This window comes from Anguilla rostrata, chromosome 3 (assembly GCF_018555375.3).
Source record: "Anguilla rostrata isolate EN2019 chromosome 3, ASM1855537v3, whole genome shotgun sequence".
Taxonomy (NCBI): domain Eukaryota; kingdom Metazoa; phylum Chordata; class Actinopteri; order Anguilliformes; family Anguillidae; genus Anguilla; species Anguilla rostrata.
Window position 1 is genome coordinate 6,143,590 of NC_057935.1, and position 20,410 is coordinate 6,163,999.

The window sequence follows — 20,410 nt, forward strand, 5'->3', positions numbered from 1 at the left end:
GTCTCTAGCTGGTCAAAACTGGTCTCTAGCTGGACAAAGCTGGTCAAAGCTGGTTAAGCTGGCAGAGCAAGCAGAGTAACATAAATCACAGTTGTTAAAGTATTCATTTACTAAAATACCAATTAAAAAAAAAAAAAATTGGTGCTGCTTTTGATTATTTTAAAAAATATTAATGAAAATATTGATGTAAGTCTGACCTCAAAATAACAAGACAGGGCAAATCGGTATCAATTGCACTATGTGCACCTCTTTTAATTGTGACATCATCAAAGCCCTCAATAGTTTTGATTGGCTCAAAGAGACACTGCGCATCCATCAAACCACTCCCTTTAAACTATGTCTTTTAAAAACTCACTCAACCCATATCTCAGGGTAGGAACCTTTAGTGTGTCAGAACCATATCAAATGCATTTTGGTGACATATTCACTTATTTAAGTAGGGCTTGACAGACTGTCTCTTTAAAGATGAACGGTATTGCAGTCTCATTGCTGCTGAGGAAACAAAGCCAAACAAGTAAATCTGGTGAAGTCTGCAGACTCAAAACCTTGGAGTGGATTGAAAGAACTGCAAAATTCATTTAAAAAAGGGCCTGGCTGATTTTACCCTTTTTTTTTCTCTTGGAACAAAAGCTCAGTTTTCATCTTCAAATGTGTTATTATTTTAATACAAAGCATACAAGAAATATAGTATTTAAAATATAAGAACCATGAATAAAAGAACATTAAAACTGAACAAAAACTACTGAAAGTGGGAGGGAAACTATTACCCTAACAGACCAGAGGCTGATTTTGCAAGGCCAAAATATTGTGAAAGAAAAACTAAGAAATGATGTAAAGAACAGAATCGCATTATAAAACGATGACTGAGGGGAAAAAATTATCATTAATCATTTTTAGATAGAAAGCAGGAGGAAAGGCTAGATTATAAAAAAAAAAACACTTTTTACTCTTTTCCTCTTTGGATGAGAACAAGCGGAGAAAAAAATGCAACAATTTAACAGTCATGGCTGGATTTGCCTTGGGGGGGTTGATGGTGAAAGGGGGGGTGGTTTTGGGTGGCAAAGTCCCAAACTATTGCCATAAACGGACTCGGGAAAATCTTACAACACACTGAGAATGAAACATTGACAAGGGCACCTCCCCCAACCCCCCATCTCTCTCTCTCTCTCTCTCTCTCTCATGCACACACATATGTAACCTACCCCCTCCTCCTCCCAAAACATACATTTTCCCCTCCCTCTCTTCATCCCTGCCTCCCTCCCTCCCTCCCTTCCCTCCCTCTCCAAATTCTGGGAACACGCTGCAGGCTCTAAACTCAGAGGCAGAACTCCAGGACCAGGGAAGGAGGAATAAGGTGTGAGAGAGAGAGAGAGAGAAAGAGAGAGAGACAGAAACAGAGACCTAAACCTACGAGAAAAGTTCAGAGGAATTTGAGGTCGAGGAATCAGAAGGGATCAGACCATCACAGACGGACACAACGGTCGAAAGTGAACGAACACAGAGAAGAGAAAGAGAGTGGGAGACAGAGAGAGAGAGAGAGAGAGAGAAAGGAGGTTCAGACGAGAGCTGACTGGACTTGTGCTATGGGGTCTGCCGTGCTTCTTGTTGTCCTCCTCTCTGCTCTTCACGTCCTGTGGACCCCCGGGGTGCGGAGCCAGGGCCTGCCGGAGAGCAACGGCGTCTGCGGCGAGGACGGCTGCTTCGCGGTCTACTTCCAGCGCAAGACCTTCCTGGAGGCCTGGCGGAGCTGCAAGGAGAAAGGGGGCAACCTGGCCACCATGAAGCGCGCGGCGGAGGCCGCCCAGGTGGAGGAGCTGCTGGCGGGCGCCGAGCGGCGGGTGTCCCGGGCGAAGGTGCGGGTGTGGATCGGGCTCCAGAGGCAGCCGCGGCAGTGCTCGGCCACCAGTCCCCTGCGGGGGTTCTCCTGGACCACGGGCGACAAGGACACGCAGTACACCAACTGGCTGCGGGAGGACTCCCCCAGCACCTGCTCGGCGCCCCGCTGCGTGGTCACGACCCACAGCACCGCCGGCCACGAGCGGCAGGACAACTACAAGTGGCTGGACGGCTCCTGCTCGCTGCCCGTGGACGGCTTCCTGTGCCGCTTCGTCTACGAGAAGGGCATGTGCCAGGCGCTCCCGAGGGAGGGCGGGGCCGGGCCCGTGTTCTACAGCACCCCCTTCAACCTGCTCAGCACCCGGCTGACCCACATCCCCTTCGGCTCCGTGGCCACCGTGCCCTGCCTGGACGGCGACAAGGGCGACCAGTCGGTCCTGTGCCTGTCGAGAGAGGACGGGAGCGCGGGGTGGCACCAGGACGGCCCCTACTGCTCCGACCCGCCGCCAAAGCGCTGGTGCCAGGACAGCAACGGCGGGTGTCAGCATCTCTGCTTCGAAGCCGACGACCACTACTACTGCGAGTGCCGCGCGGAGTTTCGGCTGGCGGAGGACGGGCACGCCTGCGTGCCGTTAGACCCCTGCCAAAACGCCCGCTGCGAGCATGAGTGCGTCCCCTCCTCGGAGGGGTACCGCTGCACGTGCCCGGACGGGTACCGGTTGGCGCCCGACGGGCTCAGGTGCCAGGACAGGGACGAGTGCCTGGACGACCCCTGCGAGCAGGCCTGCGAAAACAGCCCCGGGTCCTACGTGTGCCACTGCCACCTGGGCTTCTTCCCCTTGCCCGAGGACCCCGCCCGCTGCCAGGACGTCGACGAGTGCCAGATCCCGGGCTCCTGCGAACACATGTGCGTCAACTACGTCGGCGGCTTCCAGTGTCACTGTCGGGAGGGCTACGAGCTGCAGCTGGACTACTCCTCCTGCAGGCCCGTTCCCAACGCCGACGAGTCTCCGACCGCCACCCCCTCCTTCCCATGGCTTAGCAGCCTTCCGGAAAATTCCTGGTTTCCACAGACTCCCGACTTCCCTGACCAGGGGGACTGGCCAACGGAGGCCATACCTCAGGACTGGCTGACTGATCAGCCCCGTCTGGAGGGGCAACCCACCGACCTTACGCGGCCCACAGACGTGCCTGTGGAAGAGCACAGGGGGCAGTTCAAAGAGGATGAGCAGGAGGAACAGGATAGACAGGACGAGCAGTATGGACAGGAGGAGCAGGATAGGCAGGATGAACATCACAGACAGGAGGAACAGGACAGACAGGATGAACATCACAGACAGGAGGAACAGTACAGACAGGAGGAACAGGACAGACAGGATGAACATCACAGACAGGAGGAACAGGACAGACAGGAGGAACAGGATAGACAGGATGAACATCACAGACAGGAGGAACAGTACAGACAGGAGGAACAGGACAGACAGACGGAACAGTATGGACAGGAGGAAGAGGACAGTCAGGAGGAACAGCAAGGGCACACCTTGCCGGAGGAGGTACTATATGAACATGAAAAGCCTGATTGGTCAACTGATGAGATTGTGCAAAGCTGGACCCATCCGGACTGGGTGGATCAGGATCAGCAGGCCCACGTGACTACACCAAGTGCTACCTCTTTTCCTGACTGGTTAGAGGATGAGACCACGCCCAGACCTACGGCTCCTCCCACTCCTCCACCTGAGGATTATTTGTGGTCCTTAACGGGGTACACCTCCCCCCCTTGGGCTCCAGAGGAGAGCATCGAGCGTCAGGAGACCCCAGAACCTCAGTCCGAGGAAGGTTCCCACTCACAGTTCGAAAACGGGGAAGCCGCACCCACGTGGTACCCTACCTCCGGTCCCCAGGTGGAGGGCGGGGTCATCTTCGACAACGGATTAGGAGACGGGGACGAGGAGGCCCCGGGCCCCTTCACCCCGGAGCCTGGCGCTGACGACCCCCCCCACAACGACGGCAGCAAACAGCAGAGCAACATGTGGCTGCTGATTGCCCTCCTGGTGCCGTTCTGCATCTTTCTGGTGGTGATGGTGGTGCTGGGGATTGTCTACTGTACCCGCTGTACCGCCCGGGCACGCAACAAGGACAATAAAGACTGCTACCACTGGATCTCTGGTGCCAATGACAAGCCAGGGGCCCCCGGTGCTGCCGCCAAGGTGTAGATGACCCAGTCCTGGGCCGGTGGTGGAGACTGCGCATAAAACTATATTTTTAAACGGGGTGTGGATGATGGGGATGATGGGGGGAGGGGAGGAAGGAGTCCTGGACAGGTCGTCTGCCACTTCAACATGCATTGGAATGTATTGCAGGAGGAGAGTGATTCCTAGGGAAACCACTGATACTTTTGGTCTGCGGGCGATCTGTCGTCAGTTGATACCGCGCTATTTGGCTCAAAGCCAAGTCGATTGCTCTGTACACTTATGAACCCGTGCTCGATTAAGTGTATTGTAAAGGTACTTTTATAGATTCTCTATGTACAGCACATTTAAATAAGGTCATTCTCAGAGAATAAAAAAATGTCATAAAACTGCCAGTGGCAACGTTGGTACCAATCATTTGAGGACTTCTAGTATATTGCTTTTACCCATTTGAGTTTTACTTAAATTCCAAATATTTTTCTGTTGGTTTGAAGCCTTGTGGCTGTTGCCTTTATTTCTATATATTTCACAGAGATTATTTGTAATGGAGTTTTGTACATCTTTCTGATTGATGCACTTGTATTGGAAAAATGTCCATGTATAATGCATAACTTCCTACATGTATATATGTATGAGTGTGGGAGTGTGAGTTTTGTGAGCGCGTGCAAGAATGTGTATAGAAATCTTCACTGAGCCGTGTGTTCTGTGATGTGCAGAATGAGTGCCTTCAATGCATGATTTTTGAAGTGTCACCTGATATGGTTGATGATTAGACTGTATGGCAGCGAAAAAGAATATTTCCCGCATAGTTATCATTGTGTTTGTAAGGAGAGGAGGACCTAAATCAGCCAAAGCGGAACTTTCATGGTACTGCAGGGACTTAACTTTTTGGGGGTCAACAATGATTCTCAAAGTTATGTGGAAACTTTCAAAACATCCCTCCATTCCCATGTCCTCCCTGTCGGAGAACGCTAGCCCTTCTGGTGTGCAGTAGCAGCACCCCCTACAAACACTGAAGCGCAACTGCAAACTGGGCAAGAAAGATCTCCAAACAGTGGATGATGTTTGTCATCGCGATGATTTTAGGGAATGTCTTACCTGAATTTCACCTGAGCAGGATCGCTCTCTGAAATTGTCTCTAAAAATGGCTTGTTCTCTTATAAGTTTTAAATAATTTGAGAAAATGTGAACACAAACAAAAGCACATCTGGTTGTAGTTTGACTGGCCTTATCTGCAGTTAGTGTTTCTGGAAAGCAAATCCAAAATATTTATAACATTGTCACTGAAAGTGTAGTTTAACTTTTGAGACCTTTAATTATAAATGGGTATTTTGCCATAACAGTGGCCGAATAATATTTCTTTTTCTTCATCATTTTTTTCTATCTGTTGACACTTAATGCAGAATGAAGGACGCTTCAGAGCATCAATGAGAAGACCCTAATCTGGAAAAAAAAAAAAAAAAACGCTCTAAAATTAGAAGAGGGGTTCAGAAATCGAAGTCAGGGGTTCAGCTGCAACCATGTTGTTCTTACATTAGTGATCGCAGATGTAGATATTTTTAATGACAGTGTGGATATCTTACAGCTGGTATTTTTTTCATCAGGCTTTACGCTGCAGAATGTGTAGGGACACTTCGAAGTACCCAAGTGTGATTACTGATCGGTTTGACCCACTCATTCCTTAGTGTTCGTACTGTAGTGAACTGAATTCTCTGACATTTTATGCAATGCTTAAATTATGCGAGCCAGTAGTGAGGAATACCACTGCAAATCCAAAGGTGAAACTCTCTTTTTCACTGTTTTGTTTTCCCTCTTTTTTTTTTTGGAGGGGGTGGGAGGTATCAATATTGAATTGACATATTAAGTATCTTTATTGTGTATTGGGGATTTAAGTTTGTCCATCAACAATATATAAAAAATACAATTGAAATGTATTAAATTGCTGTTTGAGAGAATACGGTTTAATTTAATCCTATAATAATCCTGCAATAAATACCGCTCACATGTAAGAAAGCACATTTAATTTAGCCTCTTTCTTCATGAAGTGATGTTGAAGTGATGCATGAATTGAATTTAATTGGTGAGTACATATACATTTCACTGAAGAACTGAAAATGGTAGATGAAAAACACTTTTAGAAAAAGAGGGGGAGAGACAGAGATTCAGGGAAAACTGAATCAGAGAAAAGAGCCAGCAAGCAACCTTTTTCTTTACATTTGTAGACATGCTAAGTGGAGAGCACATCTTATTGGTGTGCCAATTTATTGTGTCATTAATTGAAATATAGAACTCACTGGACTTTGAACAAACTGCAAGTGCTTACTAGGGCCAGCACATTAAGAACAAGTGCCCTGGCAAATAGGAAAACAGAAATCATTTTCACACTGCAAAGAAATTAAGACTCTGGTACATTCTGACAAGATTAATAAAATGTGTTGCATCCTGTTTCACTTTATATCACTGGAATGTATTAGTCTTATTGAATTGGCTTCCAGTTTCCATGGTCACGCAGGCCGTAAGAAGAGCTTTTATTTGATGCGCACGACACATGGGATGGAGCATTTAAAACGCAGAAGTCAGACCAATTCTGAGGCACGGATCACAAATTTTACGAATGATTCGATCCAAGTCAGGGGTCTCGAGGACAGTTGGAAGTTAAATGGAAAACCTTTTTTTTTTTTTCCCCCTGGTGAAAACAGACCAGTGGGCGTTTGTTGTAGCCGGACACAAGTGGCAATTAGAGACTCGGCGAGGGATGATTACCAGCGACTGTGCCGGGGTCTTACCGGATTAAAGGTTCGTAATTACGCCGCATGACGTCTCCGCTTCTGCGGACGGCGTGCTGTCATGCGAGCTGAACGTGCCCGCCCTGGTAATGGCGCTCGGGGTCGCCTCTTTCACGGTTGGAAAGGGAAAACGAAACGCCCGTCCAAAAACGCTGCCTCCTCCACAGAGACGCCGTGCTTGACGTAAATTTGTTTTTTAAGAGAACCGACTTGTCAGGAATGTGAAGCCCCTCTTCGTTTGGGACAGATCCGATCTGCCCCCTTGTTCAGCCTCCACTGGTCCTGCAGCAAGTTTGACTGGATCTCACCCCGTGTCTGTACTGGACTCTAGTGCCGGTCGACTCGCCTATCCCAATCACCACCAACCCCCCCGCCCCCCCCCACCCCCCCCCCCCACCCCATCGCCCTCGTCTCCTAATGCAGACTAGCACATGCTCACATAAACACCAACATATGCTGAAGCACATGCCCCCTGCCCCAAGACAGCAGGAATGCCCTTTTGGCTGCAGCTATTTTGTATACAGTCCAGCTTACCCCTGGTTCCTTTTTAAAAAAAATATTTTGAGCATATGCCCCACCCCACCCTCCAACGCACCCGCATGTCTGCAATGGCCTTGGTGGCAGGGATAAGCTACAGTATATCTCCTGGAACACTGAACAGGGGATTTGTTCTGTACGTGATGGATCCCCCCCCATTGAGAAGGCCTGCAGAAGGGAGGACACGTGTGCATGCAGGTGGGAGAGGTGGGGTTAGTGGCTGTCCATGCTAGTTAGCGCATGATCTAAGAGATAGCACTGTGCAGGGACGGGATCTGGTTACTGGGGTTGATTCGGGCAATTTTTTCATCCCTCTGCCTCGACTAATTAGAACAGCGTGTGCTGGTCTCCGACTCCAGCCTGCTGTTCAGACAAATACACGGCGTATCACTCTCGCCACTGAGAGCCTTTCTTTTTCTTCCATCTTTCCTTCTTAGTTTCTCTCTTTCTTTCTTTCTGCATCTCCACTTCTTTGGGGTTTACTACACGTATTTCCAGAAGGTATTACGAGTCTTTAATATCCTATAGTGGTGGCTACTTGTTGGTAGTACCTGTCGCTATGTGTGGGAACTGCCGTTGTTGTCTCCCAGCATGCTTTGGGTAATAGCTGTAAACATAGAAGAAAAATATTTTTTTTCTAAATAAATAACACGTTCACTTTCATTCTGATTGTTGAATTCATGACATTTAGATCATTTTTCATCAATTTCAATATAAAAATAATGCATTTGAGATGGAACCCAGGGGAAAATAAATTTTGGTTTGGATTAGTTTTATGGTTATAAAAATGATAATCTTCAGGATTAAGGCAAGATTAGGGTTAGGATTTGCAGATAGGGAAAGGGTTGACACAAGGGCTAGTTCTTGATTTTGATGACCTGGTTTTTCTGTAACAAGTCCCTTCAGCTACAGTTCCCTGCAAATATTAAATTTTTCAGTATTTTAAAATTGTTTTTGCCCATCTTAATTTACAAATCACACATTTAACAGAAGTTAACAGAAGTCTTCTGGTCATGTATTTATACAGCTTGGATTAGGGATAGGGTATGCAATACAGCTAATCTCAGGGTTGAAGAATAATTTTGATTATATTCATGGGCTAAGGTTTGGGTTAATGCTACACTCATTTATTTATTTATTTTGGGGGTCGGGGGGGTTCACTTCTTGGAGGTCTTATGATCTTATGTCTTCAAAATGGCTAATATTGGGGTCAGGGTAAGGCTTACCGTATGTAAAGATTAAAGACAAAACACATGCAACCATGTTGCCTCAGACAAGCAAGTTCACCCAAAAAATTAGCCATCCTGACCTTTGTCAGTGGGATAACAAATTATTGAACCCTTTTTGAATTGTGTCATACCACGTTCTCAGGTCTGTTTATTCAGTAAGGGGCTCAGAGGTCCTGAACCCCTGAGGTCACGTCCCGTTATTAAAAGACCCCCGCCCTCCATGTTTGGACCAATACAGGAAACAATGGGAAACCTCTCTCTTTGATTTTTTTTTTTTTGTGTAACACATCAAACATAACTGACTATGTGTGTGTGTGTGTGTGTGTGTGTGTGGATATCAAACACAATGTGAATTCATCTGTTTTCACACGTGCTACAGCAGATGCACACGTGTGTCGCATGTTTCCCCAGAGCCCAGAGCCCAGAGTGTTTTGGTGTGCTGTTTAACCTCTGTCGCAGTCGGACGGAGCTCGGGCTGCCTCTCGCTCGAGTGGGCCCCACATAACTCCGCCATGCCAGATGAAGGCGAAGCTGGGAAAAGCATAACATTATTGGCTTTCAAATAAATGGAGTGCACTCACACTCAGTACACGCACGCCCACACACATACATACACATACACACACCCACCCACACACATGCATGCACGCACACATACATACACGTACATACACACACACACACACACACACACATACATACACATACACACACCCACCCACACACATGCATGCACGCACACATACATATACACACACACACACACACACACATGCATGTACGCACACATACATACACGTACATACACACACACACACACGCACATACATGCACATACATACAGAGACACGCACACATGCACACGTGCACACACATGCACACCCACTCACGCACGCACGCACACACACACCCACACACCGTACACCACATGGCCACATGTCCATCCTAAATTGTACTCAGTACAGATATTTTTCTCCTTTCAAAAGACATGTTTTAATGCCCCCACCCCCACCCCACCCCCCATTTTCTCACGACTTTGAAATGGCCATTTGATTGCAGTCTTGGCTTATGCTCTTATCTCCTGTAGGGGAATGTAGACAAACATTCATGCGATGTGACCATCACATCAGGGACCAAAAATGCCTACCAAATGAGTAAGTGCGTGCACACTCACACACACACACTCACACATACTGCATATACACACCCTTTCCATGCACACGTATTCACGTTCACAATCATATTCACATACATAAACACAAACACGTCCTGTTGCATTCTGGGGCCTCGTACGCGTTTGACAGTGAGCGGTCCTCAGGTGACACAGGTATGAAGCACCTGCAGGGAACCTGCCAGTCATCCTGTCGCCTCCTTCAATCGCCTGACAGAAGCTTCCGGCACAAGGTACGGGCACAAGCAAGGAAAGATTTCTACAGCTGAGTCTTGACATCGCTGCGAAAGAAAAAGCAGATCTTACAATGAAGTGACGTCAATACCTGAGTGCATGTGATCTCGGGACAAATGCAGAGAGGGATTCCGCTTTCACTTGAATAAGCTTAAGCTTAAGGTTTAATGAACTTTTAAACAAAATGAGTTGAGCTGGTCCAATGTATGTATGTATGTGTGTGTGTATTACGTTGACAGTGGACAGTTGGCCCGGCACGTGTAGCTCACCGGGCCAATTCTTTAGCCACTCCCTCTCTATGGGCCAGCAGTGACAGGGAATAATATCGACACAAATCCTCCAGTAAAATCAATTTCTGTGTCATTAAAACCGAACGTTATATAAATGTACAGGGAGTTTATACTGGCTGTCTGCTTCTTCAGCCGCACATAATCCAGGGTTATTACAAGGCTTTTCATTCTTCCTTTTAAGTGAATGTGTCTGTGTCATAGCAATGCCAGTCAAGTGTCTTGCTTTCTCAGGACTGCTATGGCAACGTCTCAAAGGGGATCTGAAGCAGCAAACCCCCCCTCCCCCCCCCCTCCACCCCTGCCCCCTTCAGGAAGCGAAGTGCTCTATTTAATCTAAAATCCAAAGCCATTATGCTCACAAAAACCTCTCCTCACTCCAAATCATTTGCGAGGATATCAAGCGGAACAAAAGTTTTATTTAAATTTTTTTTTTAAATCAATGGCTCACAAAACTCTCAATTTTTGAAAACAGCGTGGCCCGCTGGCTTCTGGGTACTTTGAGAAAGCGATCCCACTCAAAAAAAAAAAAAAAAAAACCGTTAAAAAAAACGACGTGCGAGATATTTCGGGGGTTTTCCTTCTGACTGACGTCGCCGAACGTCGGGGCGCGGGCAACACGGGAGCGCGGTCACGCCTGGCAAGCACGACCCTACGGCAGAAGGGGGGAAGAGGAGGAGAAGACGTTGGAAACAGATGTTAAGTGGGTTCGACCAGCAGCCATGCATGGTTTTTTTTTTTGGTTTTTTTTGTCTTTACTGATAAGGGCCTGGGCGAGATTAAATTGACTCAGGAGAGGGAAAAAAAAAAAAAAAAAAAACGAAGGTGCAGTCATGCACACGAAGGCAATTGCTTTCCTCTCGACCACTGGCACTTGGTTATTATTATATGGAAATTAGCTGTCCTTCAACAGTTACTGTGGATTTGCGTGATTTTCCCTTATTTAAAATGAGGAAAAAAAAAAAAAAAAGTTCCAATCTCAACACTTTCAGTGTGAATCCCTGACCTGAGAAAACTTAATTTGATTCCATGGTTATGAACCTATAAGATACTACAGGAATGTCTCTCATAAGGGCAGTAATATATAATTACACTAATTGCTAATTTCCCCTTGAGCAAGCGCATTTAATAATAATTAAATATGTATAAAAAATTTATATATTAAATATGTTTTCAGTATAAATAAAGATGTAAAAAAATGGATACTATGCAAAAAAGCTATAAAAATGTTCTAAAAAGTTGTGTAAGTCACTGGACAAGAGCATCTGCTGAATGTTAGTAATACATGGTAATGATGCTTGCTGAAGCACAATAATACAGACATGGTTAGTCTTTTGTCCCAGTGAAAGGGGACCCTACCTGGGTGTGTCATTTGACCGGTCTGATTGTCTGTGCGGATGTATGAGAGTTAACTTGTCGCTTTAGAGACGTTGCTTATGCGCTCGCTAGCGCGAAAACGTCGTTAGCCAGACCTGACACTTCTGTGCGCGACTCCTGGGGGACGCCATTACTTCGCTCTGGATAAGCACCTGCTAAATGCGAGCGACGCAATGCAATGTAATTCAGTTCTGATGCTGGTGAATCTATAACATTCAGCTTTTTCAGGCACAGTTTGTAAAAAAAAAAAAAAAAAAGAAATTAAATAAAAATTAAAAAGTCATGAATAAAATTTTAAATAACCTCATGGATGGCTGTGAAGCTGAGAAAGGGAGAGGGGCCAAAGGAGAGGAAAAGGCAGCTGGGGAGCTTTCAGAATCTGCTGCGGGAGGGTTTCAACCACAACAGAAAACGAACCAAATTTATGTTCATAAATTGGTCATGATGCTTTTATCTCGGCCCCCTGAAAACAGATCCATGGCTTACTCCCCCCCCCGCCCCCAAATCCTTCTTCACTACCCCCCCCCCACACACTTCCTTCGCTCAGCCCCACTCATGACTGATACCAGCTGGGTTCTAGTCTGTTGGCTCATTTTAGTGTTAATGGGGTCCTGGGGTAGTCCTGTGAAAAAGCATCGCTTACCATACTGTTTCTATTTAGCACATCACTAAGGCTTTTTTTTTTTTTTTAGCAATATTTCATAGCTGGATCTACTGTAAGCTACTTTAAGCTTGAAAATAAACTTTGGAGGTCTTTATACTAACAAGATGATTTGGTCTGTACACTTAGGATTTGATTTATTAAGCATGTGCAAAAAACCTTGCAGCACAAGCATATCCAATAACGTGACCAATGATTGGTCATGGTATTTTTTTTTTTTTTTTTTGCACCAATCATAGATTGTGCTAGTAGTTTTGCATGTGCCAAAAGCTTTTGGACAAACTGAAGGTCTTTGTAAATCAGGCCAATGCTGTTGGTGTTGGCACTTCACACGTCAGTAAAATGTGCATGTGGGCCCAATTGGGCTTATGTGTACTCTGCAAGAGTTGAATTAACAGTGGACATTTTATTGTGCACTATGATTTTTAATCACGAATACATGTGTTCAGCTGATAAATGTTCAGCCCTCAAGCACTCTTCATGAACACTCATGGACAGCAACACGGAAAGGGAATTTCCTGTTTCCATTACCAGCTGGTACCACCGGAGCTGAGAAAGCATTGAAGATGGACGGAAGTAAAAGAAAGGTTGGAGCTCACATGGTGACCTAACGACAAACCTCCTTATCTTTTTTTTAATTATTGTTTTTTTTTTTTTTTTTTTGTTTAAACACCCCTTCCAACCCCGGTCCCTTATTGCTCTCTTCCCTCATAATCTCTGCAAGCGATGATATTTCCGACAGCTGAATTTCATTTCACGAGGGTGCAGGTGGTCCCAGGATCAGGACTGAAATTCTCGTAGCTAATGAGCAAAAGGAGGGGGGGGGGGGATTAATTTGCTTTACCAGTTCCTGCTGAATGACTCCTTGGAAACCGTGCATAAAAACGACGACGTGTTACAAAGGCCCCAGGCGGAGCCAGATGTGGCTAATTCAGCGCCGGCAATAAAGCCGTTTAAAAAACAGAATTCCTCTCAAATTCTTTTTCCCCTCGGGGTCCAAGATCAGGATTCTTGATCCCTGTGCAGGTGTGGGCATTTTATTGAAGCTGCTGTTGTTGTTTTTTTTTTGGCCGAAAGGGAGGGGGATTGGGTAGACAAGCGGGAGGGGGGGGGGGAGGTTGGGTTGGGGAGGAGGGGTAGATTAATGGCTGCCTGCTCTGCGTTCATCCTTCTTGGTATTTCAATATCGGAGGCGGCTCAGGCTGGGGCGTTATCTCCTGGTCTCGCCATGACTGATGTTACTGGAGTCATTCACGCATCCTGACGCTTTCAGAGGACGCACTATCGGCTGTGAGAATAGCGCCTCTAAATTGCTTTACCTTATCTGAAGTAGCCTAGATTAACATTTTTTGCATATCGTACTTCTAACCCATGTACCCAAGGAGTCATGAAATGCTACGTCACCCATAAATAAAATTATGACATAATAATTGTCATGCAAGTGTCGTAAATGGATGCGTGGGACTGGGTTTGAACCGGTCAGTTGAAACGACTTTCAAACTGTCAAAACAAAGGTGGCTTGCCCCCTTGCTAATTTCTTGCGCTTCCAAACAGCTAGAAATCCTCTGGAGCATTGGCAAAAAAAAAAAGTGTGTTACTTCAGTTAGTCGGCCAGAAATATCAAAACGTGCATAAATTTAGTTAATGAGATTAAACCATGCCCAACGTCAATTTGGATGTTTCACATAGCAGTGTTTTGAGTTTATGAAATTAAGATTTTGGGGCATGAAACATATTCAGTATACTTCTAATGAATGCATATTTCAGCCCGGCCTCCTACACACAAAAAACATGGCCGACTCACGATATTGTCGTAAATAAAATCTGCTCTTTTAGCATCCACTCCTCACAAAATGGCACATTTAAAAGAATGTTACCAAAGTGATGTGAAGCATCCAGTGATTTGAAGCAAGTTAGAAAGTGGAACTTCAGAGATGCGTCCCATTGAGTTATGGACTGATCGGCGAACCGAACAGGCTATGGATCCAGAAGTAATCTCAGCAATTACCTTTTTGTCTGATTCGTAATTATATGATACACAGATTGCCTTCATTATCACAGGTGCAAAATTTAAGCATCGAACAGATAGGAGTCACACTTTTTTCGTCTGTAATAAAAAAAAAAAAAGAAATCAGCAGGGAGAAAGTTTCTGACAGAGCAGCATAATCAAACCAAAAACAGCAGTACATTTTTATTGTGTTCAATAAAACGTTTCATTCATTTACAGTCCTAGACCCAAGACTGTTAAGTTGAGATTTAAAGTTCTATCAGTTGCTAAATTAAAAATGTTTTTTGTTAAATGCCACACTTTACACCGAAGTCTCCAAGGGCCCTGAACAATTAAAAACAGATAGCAAGGCCCAGCACAGTTCAGTCAGAACAGGACAGCACACAGGAGAGCACAACCAAAAATTAACATTTTGAACTGAGATTTAAAAAGGAGCCATTTTATATACAGTATCGAGCACCAAGATACTGCTTGGTAGCCTGAGGCTGAGAGAATCACTGTAGAGCGCAAATGGCATTTCACATTAAGTGAGTCACATGACATTGCAGGCATAAGCTGTAAAAAAATAAACCACCACTGCGCAGAAAAAATTAAATAAATTCTGAGGTAAATTCTTAAAAACTACAGGCGAGCATCCCTGACATCTCACATCAAGTCAGCTCCAGAGGTGATTTATTATATTGGAATATAAACTTTTATTGTTTGAGGTGTCATGTGGGTTTTGTTTTATTTGTTCGTGCTGAGATGAGATTGTGGGTATCTGGCATCTGGAAGTAGTGAGAAACGAATACTCACAAGCTTTAACTCTCTCGGTCAGGTCTTTACCTTGGGCTTCCATATGTAAGCCAGGTTTTGTCACAGTGAACCTCCAGATCCTTTTAAGCTGTTTACATGTTTACATATTTTCTTAAGCTTTTTTGAAACACATTACAACCTTGGATTGTTGTATTTTTTTCCACTTTATAACATGCATTTTTATCCATGCATTCGTTCACGTGTAATCCAATTATACAGCTGGATGGCTGCAATTGAAACAATTTGGGTCGAGCACCATTCTCAAGGATACAATGGCAGTACCCAACCTGGGATTCAACCCAATAACCTTGAAAGTGCATGACCAGTTCCGAACCTGTTATTCCCTACCCAGCTAATTTTGGTCTTTGAAATAAACTCCATGGGACATGCATGACCACCGAATAGACTCCAGCAAAGAGTTAAACTAACTCTTTCTTGGTAGTTTATCTTTTAGCGCTCTCCAAGAGTTGAAAAGAAACTCTTGATGGAATTACAATATTACTTCCATACAGAGTAAGATATCACTCTGAGTCGATTTTAACATGAACTTATTTATACTGTCAACAGTCAACACATCAACAAGCAATTTAGAGTTTCCGGTCAGCATGACCTGCATGTCTTTGGACTGTGGGAACCTGGGGCCTTCCCGCTGTGACCTTCCCACTGCCACCAGAGCAGTAGACTGTTAAACTTCATTGTTAAATAATCGTACCCTGTCATTCCCTCGAATTTCCATCAGGTGAACCCTGAACACAAGCAGGAGCGCAGGTCTGAAAATAAACTCTGGAAATTTTATGCTTTTCACACTGTTTTTTGTCCAACTACAGATTTTTAAATCTAAGCGATTTGTTGTGTAATTGCTTTGAAGACTTACTTTTTCCACGAATGGTTTAGTTTCAGAGAACCTGTCAACACTCTCAGCAGTTAGGAACCCTCTGATTTAAATCAATTTAAAATGCAGCCTCTTTTTATTCCACGTAGCATATTTAATTGATGCATTAGGCAAACTGACTAATGGAACATTCAGGGATGTGAATATTTATTCATGGCATGCATGGAAATTTCTGATGTAAACGGGTAAATCATCCCACAGTAGCCATTAAAAGAGTGTAATTAAGAACAATTAACAGCTCGATGCAATTTATGGGTCGCGATTTTCTGATGGAACAATGACCGGCATAACCCAGGGGACCACAGGGCAAAGCATTATGGGAGAAGGGGCAGCGGTATTGAACTAGTCATTCGGGACAATTTTGTTTTCCATTTGCTTCATGCTGTTTCGCCTTTGTTGCACACAGACTGGAGGAAAAGACAACCCTCAGACAGTGTGCTGTAATAGTGTGAAATAATGAGTGTAACAGTGTAAAAGTGCAAAAATGCGAGAAATTGTGATAAAGTAAGTGTGAAATAGTGCAGTGGTGTAATAGTGTAAAATAGTGAAACAGTGTAAAAATGCGAAAAATTGTGATAGAGTAAATGTGAAGTATTGTGGTAGTGTAGCAGTGTAATGCTGTAATAGTGTAAAGGTTTGAAATACTGTAATAGTGTTAAATTGTGGTTGTGTTGCTCCACCCCTTGTGTTCATTTAAATATATCAGCCTGCTGAGGCAGTCTGCCTTTGTGTATGTGAGAACTCTGCAACACACACACACACACACCGACAGACACACACAGAGGCACACAAAACAACCTCTACGCAAATACACCTACATAAACACTCACATAAACTTGGATCTCATTCACATTCACATTACACAAATTCAAACACTTTTTTTTTTCAGACAAAGCTAAAAACCATGCCCACATATATGCTCATACATGTAAAAATCCACACAACATATACCCCAAACTCTCTCACACTCACACACACACTCTCAAGAAATTGTAACACACACACACACACACACACACACACACACGCACACCCCAGCAAAACCACGAGCATGCAGCATTCAGGTGAAACACATTATCAGGACGTTATGTTTCAGCCTAACACAAGCTCTCACCTCCACAGTGTGCACTACACACCAAACACACTGCTGATCCAGAACATGTGTCACTGGCCAGAGGCAACTGGTACAATATAATATACAATATTAGATAAGTTTAACAAATATGTTCTGGCTCACCACACAGAGCAAAACAACAAAAAATGATGTAGCAACAGCACATACTTATGTAAATCAGCTGCTTTATTTTACTGTCAAAATGTTTTACTGTGCAAAAGCCAGCCTTGGGGAGCAATAATGACTTCATGCAAGCTGCCCCAAAACTCTGGGCATTTAAAAAAAATAAATACATTTTGTTTCTCCCGAAAGCCGCATTGGGTAGGAAGCTCTGTGCCCCGTCTGTGCAGTCTTTTGAATACAAATGGCTGATTAGAACAAGGCGGAACAAAGTGCGGCCCTGTGCAAAGTTGGCCCCGGTGAATAGATTAGCATGATAATATAACGGTCCACAATGGCAAATATGGCCTTCCGTGGCAAGGTCACCTCAGACTGAATAAACAGTCAGCTTCTCTCAGAACCTGACGCAAGAACTAGTCTCTATCATCCACTAACACTTCCATGGCATGTAAAATTGTCTGGAGTCACCCAGGCAAGGAGAAGCAGAAGAATGGCCATAGATCAGGCACAGGTTGAATGAATGATTGATTGATTGATTGATTGATTGATTGATTGATTGATCGAAGGCACAAAGTCAGTTTCCTTGGAGCCAGACCCCCCTGTGTCGTTAGCGTCGATCAGAAACCAACCTGGGTGTGGTGCTGCTCTTTATTTTGCTCCCATTGAGACCCTGTTTTTGGGAGCGTACGGGGCACTGACGGTGGCCTCAAGCGATTCTCCATTTAACGCATAATTCATAGGGCGGCCATAGGATGATGGCATGTTATGAAATCGCCCCAAACATTCTGGATACTCTCCGGCTGTTATTTTCTCCACAGGTCCTCATCTGGTTTCAGCTAGTTTCATCTGGTTTTCGGCTTGGACCCTTGTCCTTTGCTCTGTACTCGCTCTGAATTTTTACATTTTTGTGTTATGGAAATGTTATGAAAATGGAATATGTGACTACGAACCAAAGCTTTCTGTTTATACCTTAAGGTGATTTGAACTAATCGTGTTGGGCTCCGTCAGGTCAATTTGGTGCACTTCTATTGCCCGTTTAAGGCAATCTTAATCCTAAACCCAAGGGCACTTGGATCTTTACTATCTTTTTCTGTACAGTGGAATGCTTGCATTCAATTAACTATGTAACACTGAAAATTTACAGTTCAGGCATTTGGTGGAAACCATTTAACAATGTTAAATGCTACTTTGGTAAATTACTTTAAACCAAAGTGTCTTAGAAAAGGTGCATTTGACATCATTAGACAACCACCAATTGAGCCAATGATTTTATTTTTCAAAAAGAGCTACAAGCATATCAGTCAAATCACATCTATGGGTGTCCAGAAAGAAGAAGAACAAGAAGGAAAACTAGTCGAGCAGAGAGCCATGGTGCTTTCAGCAAATTATTTGGACAGAAGAATGAGGCTCCTTGAATCTTAAATTGAAACTGTGTTGTCAGCACCTTGATGTGATTTGAACCAACGGCACTGTGCGACTATCGAAAACACGCAAGTTTGATTGGTTCATATAAGTGAACGACGGCATGTGATGATCCGTTACGAAGCCTATGAGGACTCACTCTACCATCATTACTTGTACAGCTTGGAGTTTGTGGAAAAAAGGCTACATGTCCAATAAACGCAGACGATGCGGAATCCAATTGCTGTGTGTTGTAATAGGCACCCCCACATTGATGGCAGTGGTGAGGATAGTGTCCATCAATAACTGAACAACTAAAAACATTTTTTAAACAACCATATTTTTCACAATGTTTTCTTGGGCATTTGTGAAACCATTGCAACCAAGGATTAGGAAGTGTAGCCTATGGGTAGTAGTTAGCATTATTCCTATTTATATCCCCAGACTCAAATAAAATCATTAGCAGATAATGATTGGTTGATGGTTAGTAAACAGTTAATGATTAGTAGTCCTCATTAGGTAGGGAGTTGTGTCAACTCAGTTATGTTATATTATATACTCAGTATCTAAAGTGTGGGAGCAAGCAACACAGCATCAATGTTTTTTTTCCCAAAATGTATGTGAATTAAATTAAGGTTGTCAAAATGAATCCAGAAAAATCCTCCGTCGAGACATTCAATGTTTGCTTTAATGAAGGCAAAGAATAACAGAACAATTAACTCCATATTCCACAGAAGTTGATATGAATAAAAGGGAAAACTCTAAGGGGAAGAGATGAAAGCCAAAAAAAAAAGCCTGCAAGGATGAATCTTGAGATAAATGTGGTGTCAAAAACAGTCATGTCAGACGGTTATCACAAAGCAACAAACATTACAGCTCTGCTCTTACTGTGGAATGCATTTTAGAACAAACACTGCATGGTCACTGCTGATTAACAGATTTAAGCAAGTGTTTCTTCTTAAAAACAAGGAAATTATGTACTGTAAATGAATAAAGCAGCATTTGCTTAAAATCTTTATTTTATTTTTTATTCTCTCATGTTTTAAATAGTCCCATGGAAATGAACGTGTTACTGGAAAACTAGACAAGTCCAGCTGGGGGGGGGGGGAGGGCTGACATATGTTTCAGATTTTTGTTTTTTTGTAAATGCATGTCGACCAATCTGTTGGCTACACGTCTGTTTTATTGTGTTCAATGTAGCAAATGGCATTCAGTGAAGTATACGACAGGAAGTGTTGAAGGTGTCGTGTGACACTGCACCAAGCCACGCGTGGCACACTGTAAACACCTGCTTACGTCGTGATTGGTGATAATGTCGAGTACAGCGGTCCAACATGTGCTTCGTATCAGAGTTACCCCCCTTTCCGCAGTATCCCCCAAGGACATTAAATCGAAGCTGAGAACTTGATTTTGCCGAATCAGCAGCTGAGCTGAGCCAGCCGGAAAGGCTAAATCAAAAGAACTCGAGCGTGATACTGGGTTGTTCTTTCGTAATAAGGGGGTGTGTGTTATTCACGAAGTGTGTCGGTTGGGGTTGGGGGGGGGGGGGGGGGTAGGTGGGTGAGACTGGAGGGATGTCTTCCCCCTTAATCAGGAAGAAAAGAGGGAAAGATCGATTTGTGTTCAGACTTCAAGCGTCCCCGGGCTCACCCGGGCTATTCCAGGGCAGACGGTCGCACCCTCTCGAGCGTCCCACCCCGTACAGTGACTGCAGTGCAGGTCTGAGAGAGAACACGCGGTCAGGACGGAGACCACGCTGGACGCCTGCCCAAA

At 44.4% G+C, this 20,410-nt stretch overlaps 1 protein-coding gene across 1 annotated transcript; it reads left to right on the forward strand.

Annotated features, from left to right (window-relative positions):
• Window positions 1–1,054: 1,054 nt before the first annotated feature.
• On the forward strand, window positions 1,055–6,038 carry LOC135249987 (endosialin-like). The gene has a single exon (XM_064325740.1). It carries the CDS (start codon window positions 1,584–1,586, stop codon window positions 4,047–4,049), a length of 2,466 nt encoding a protein of 821 aa, XP_064181810.1. The 5' UTR covers window positions 1,055–1,583; the 3' UTR covers window positions 4,050–6,038.
• Window positions 6,039–20,410: the final 14,372 nt, after the last annotated feature.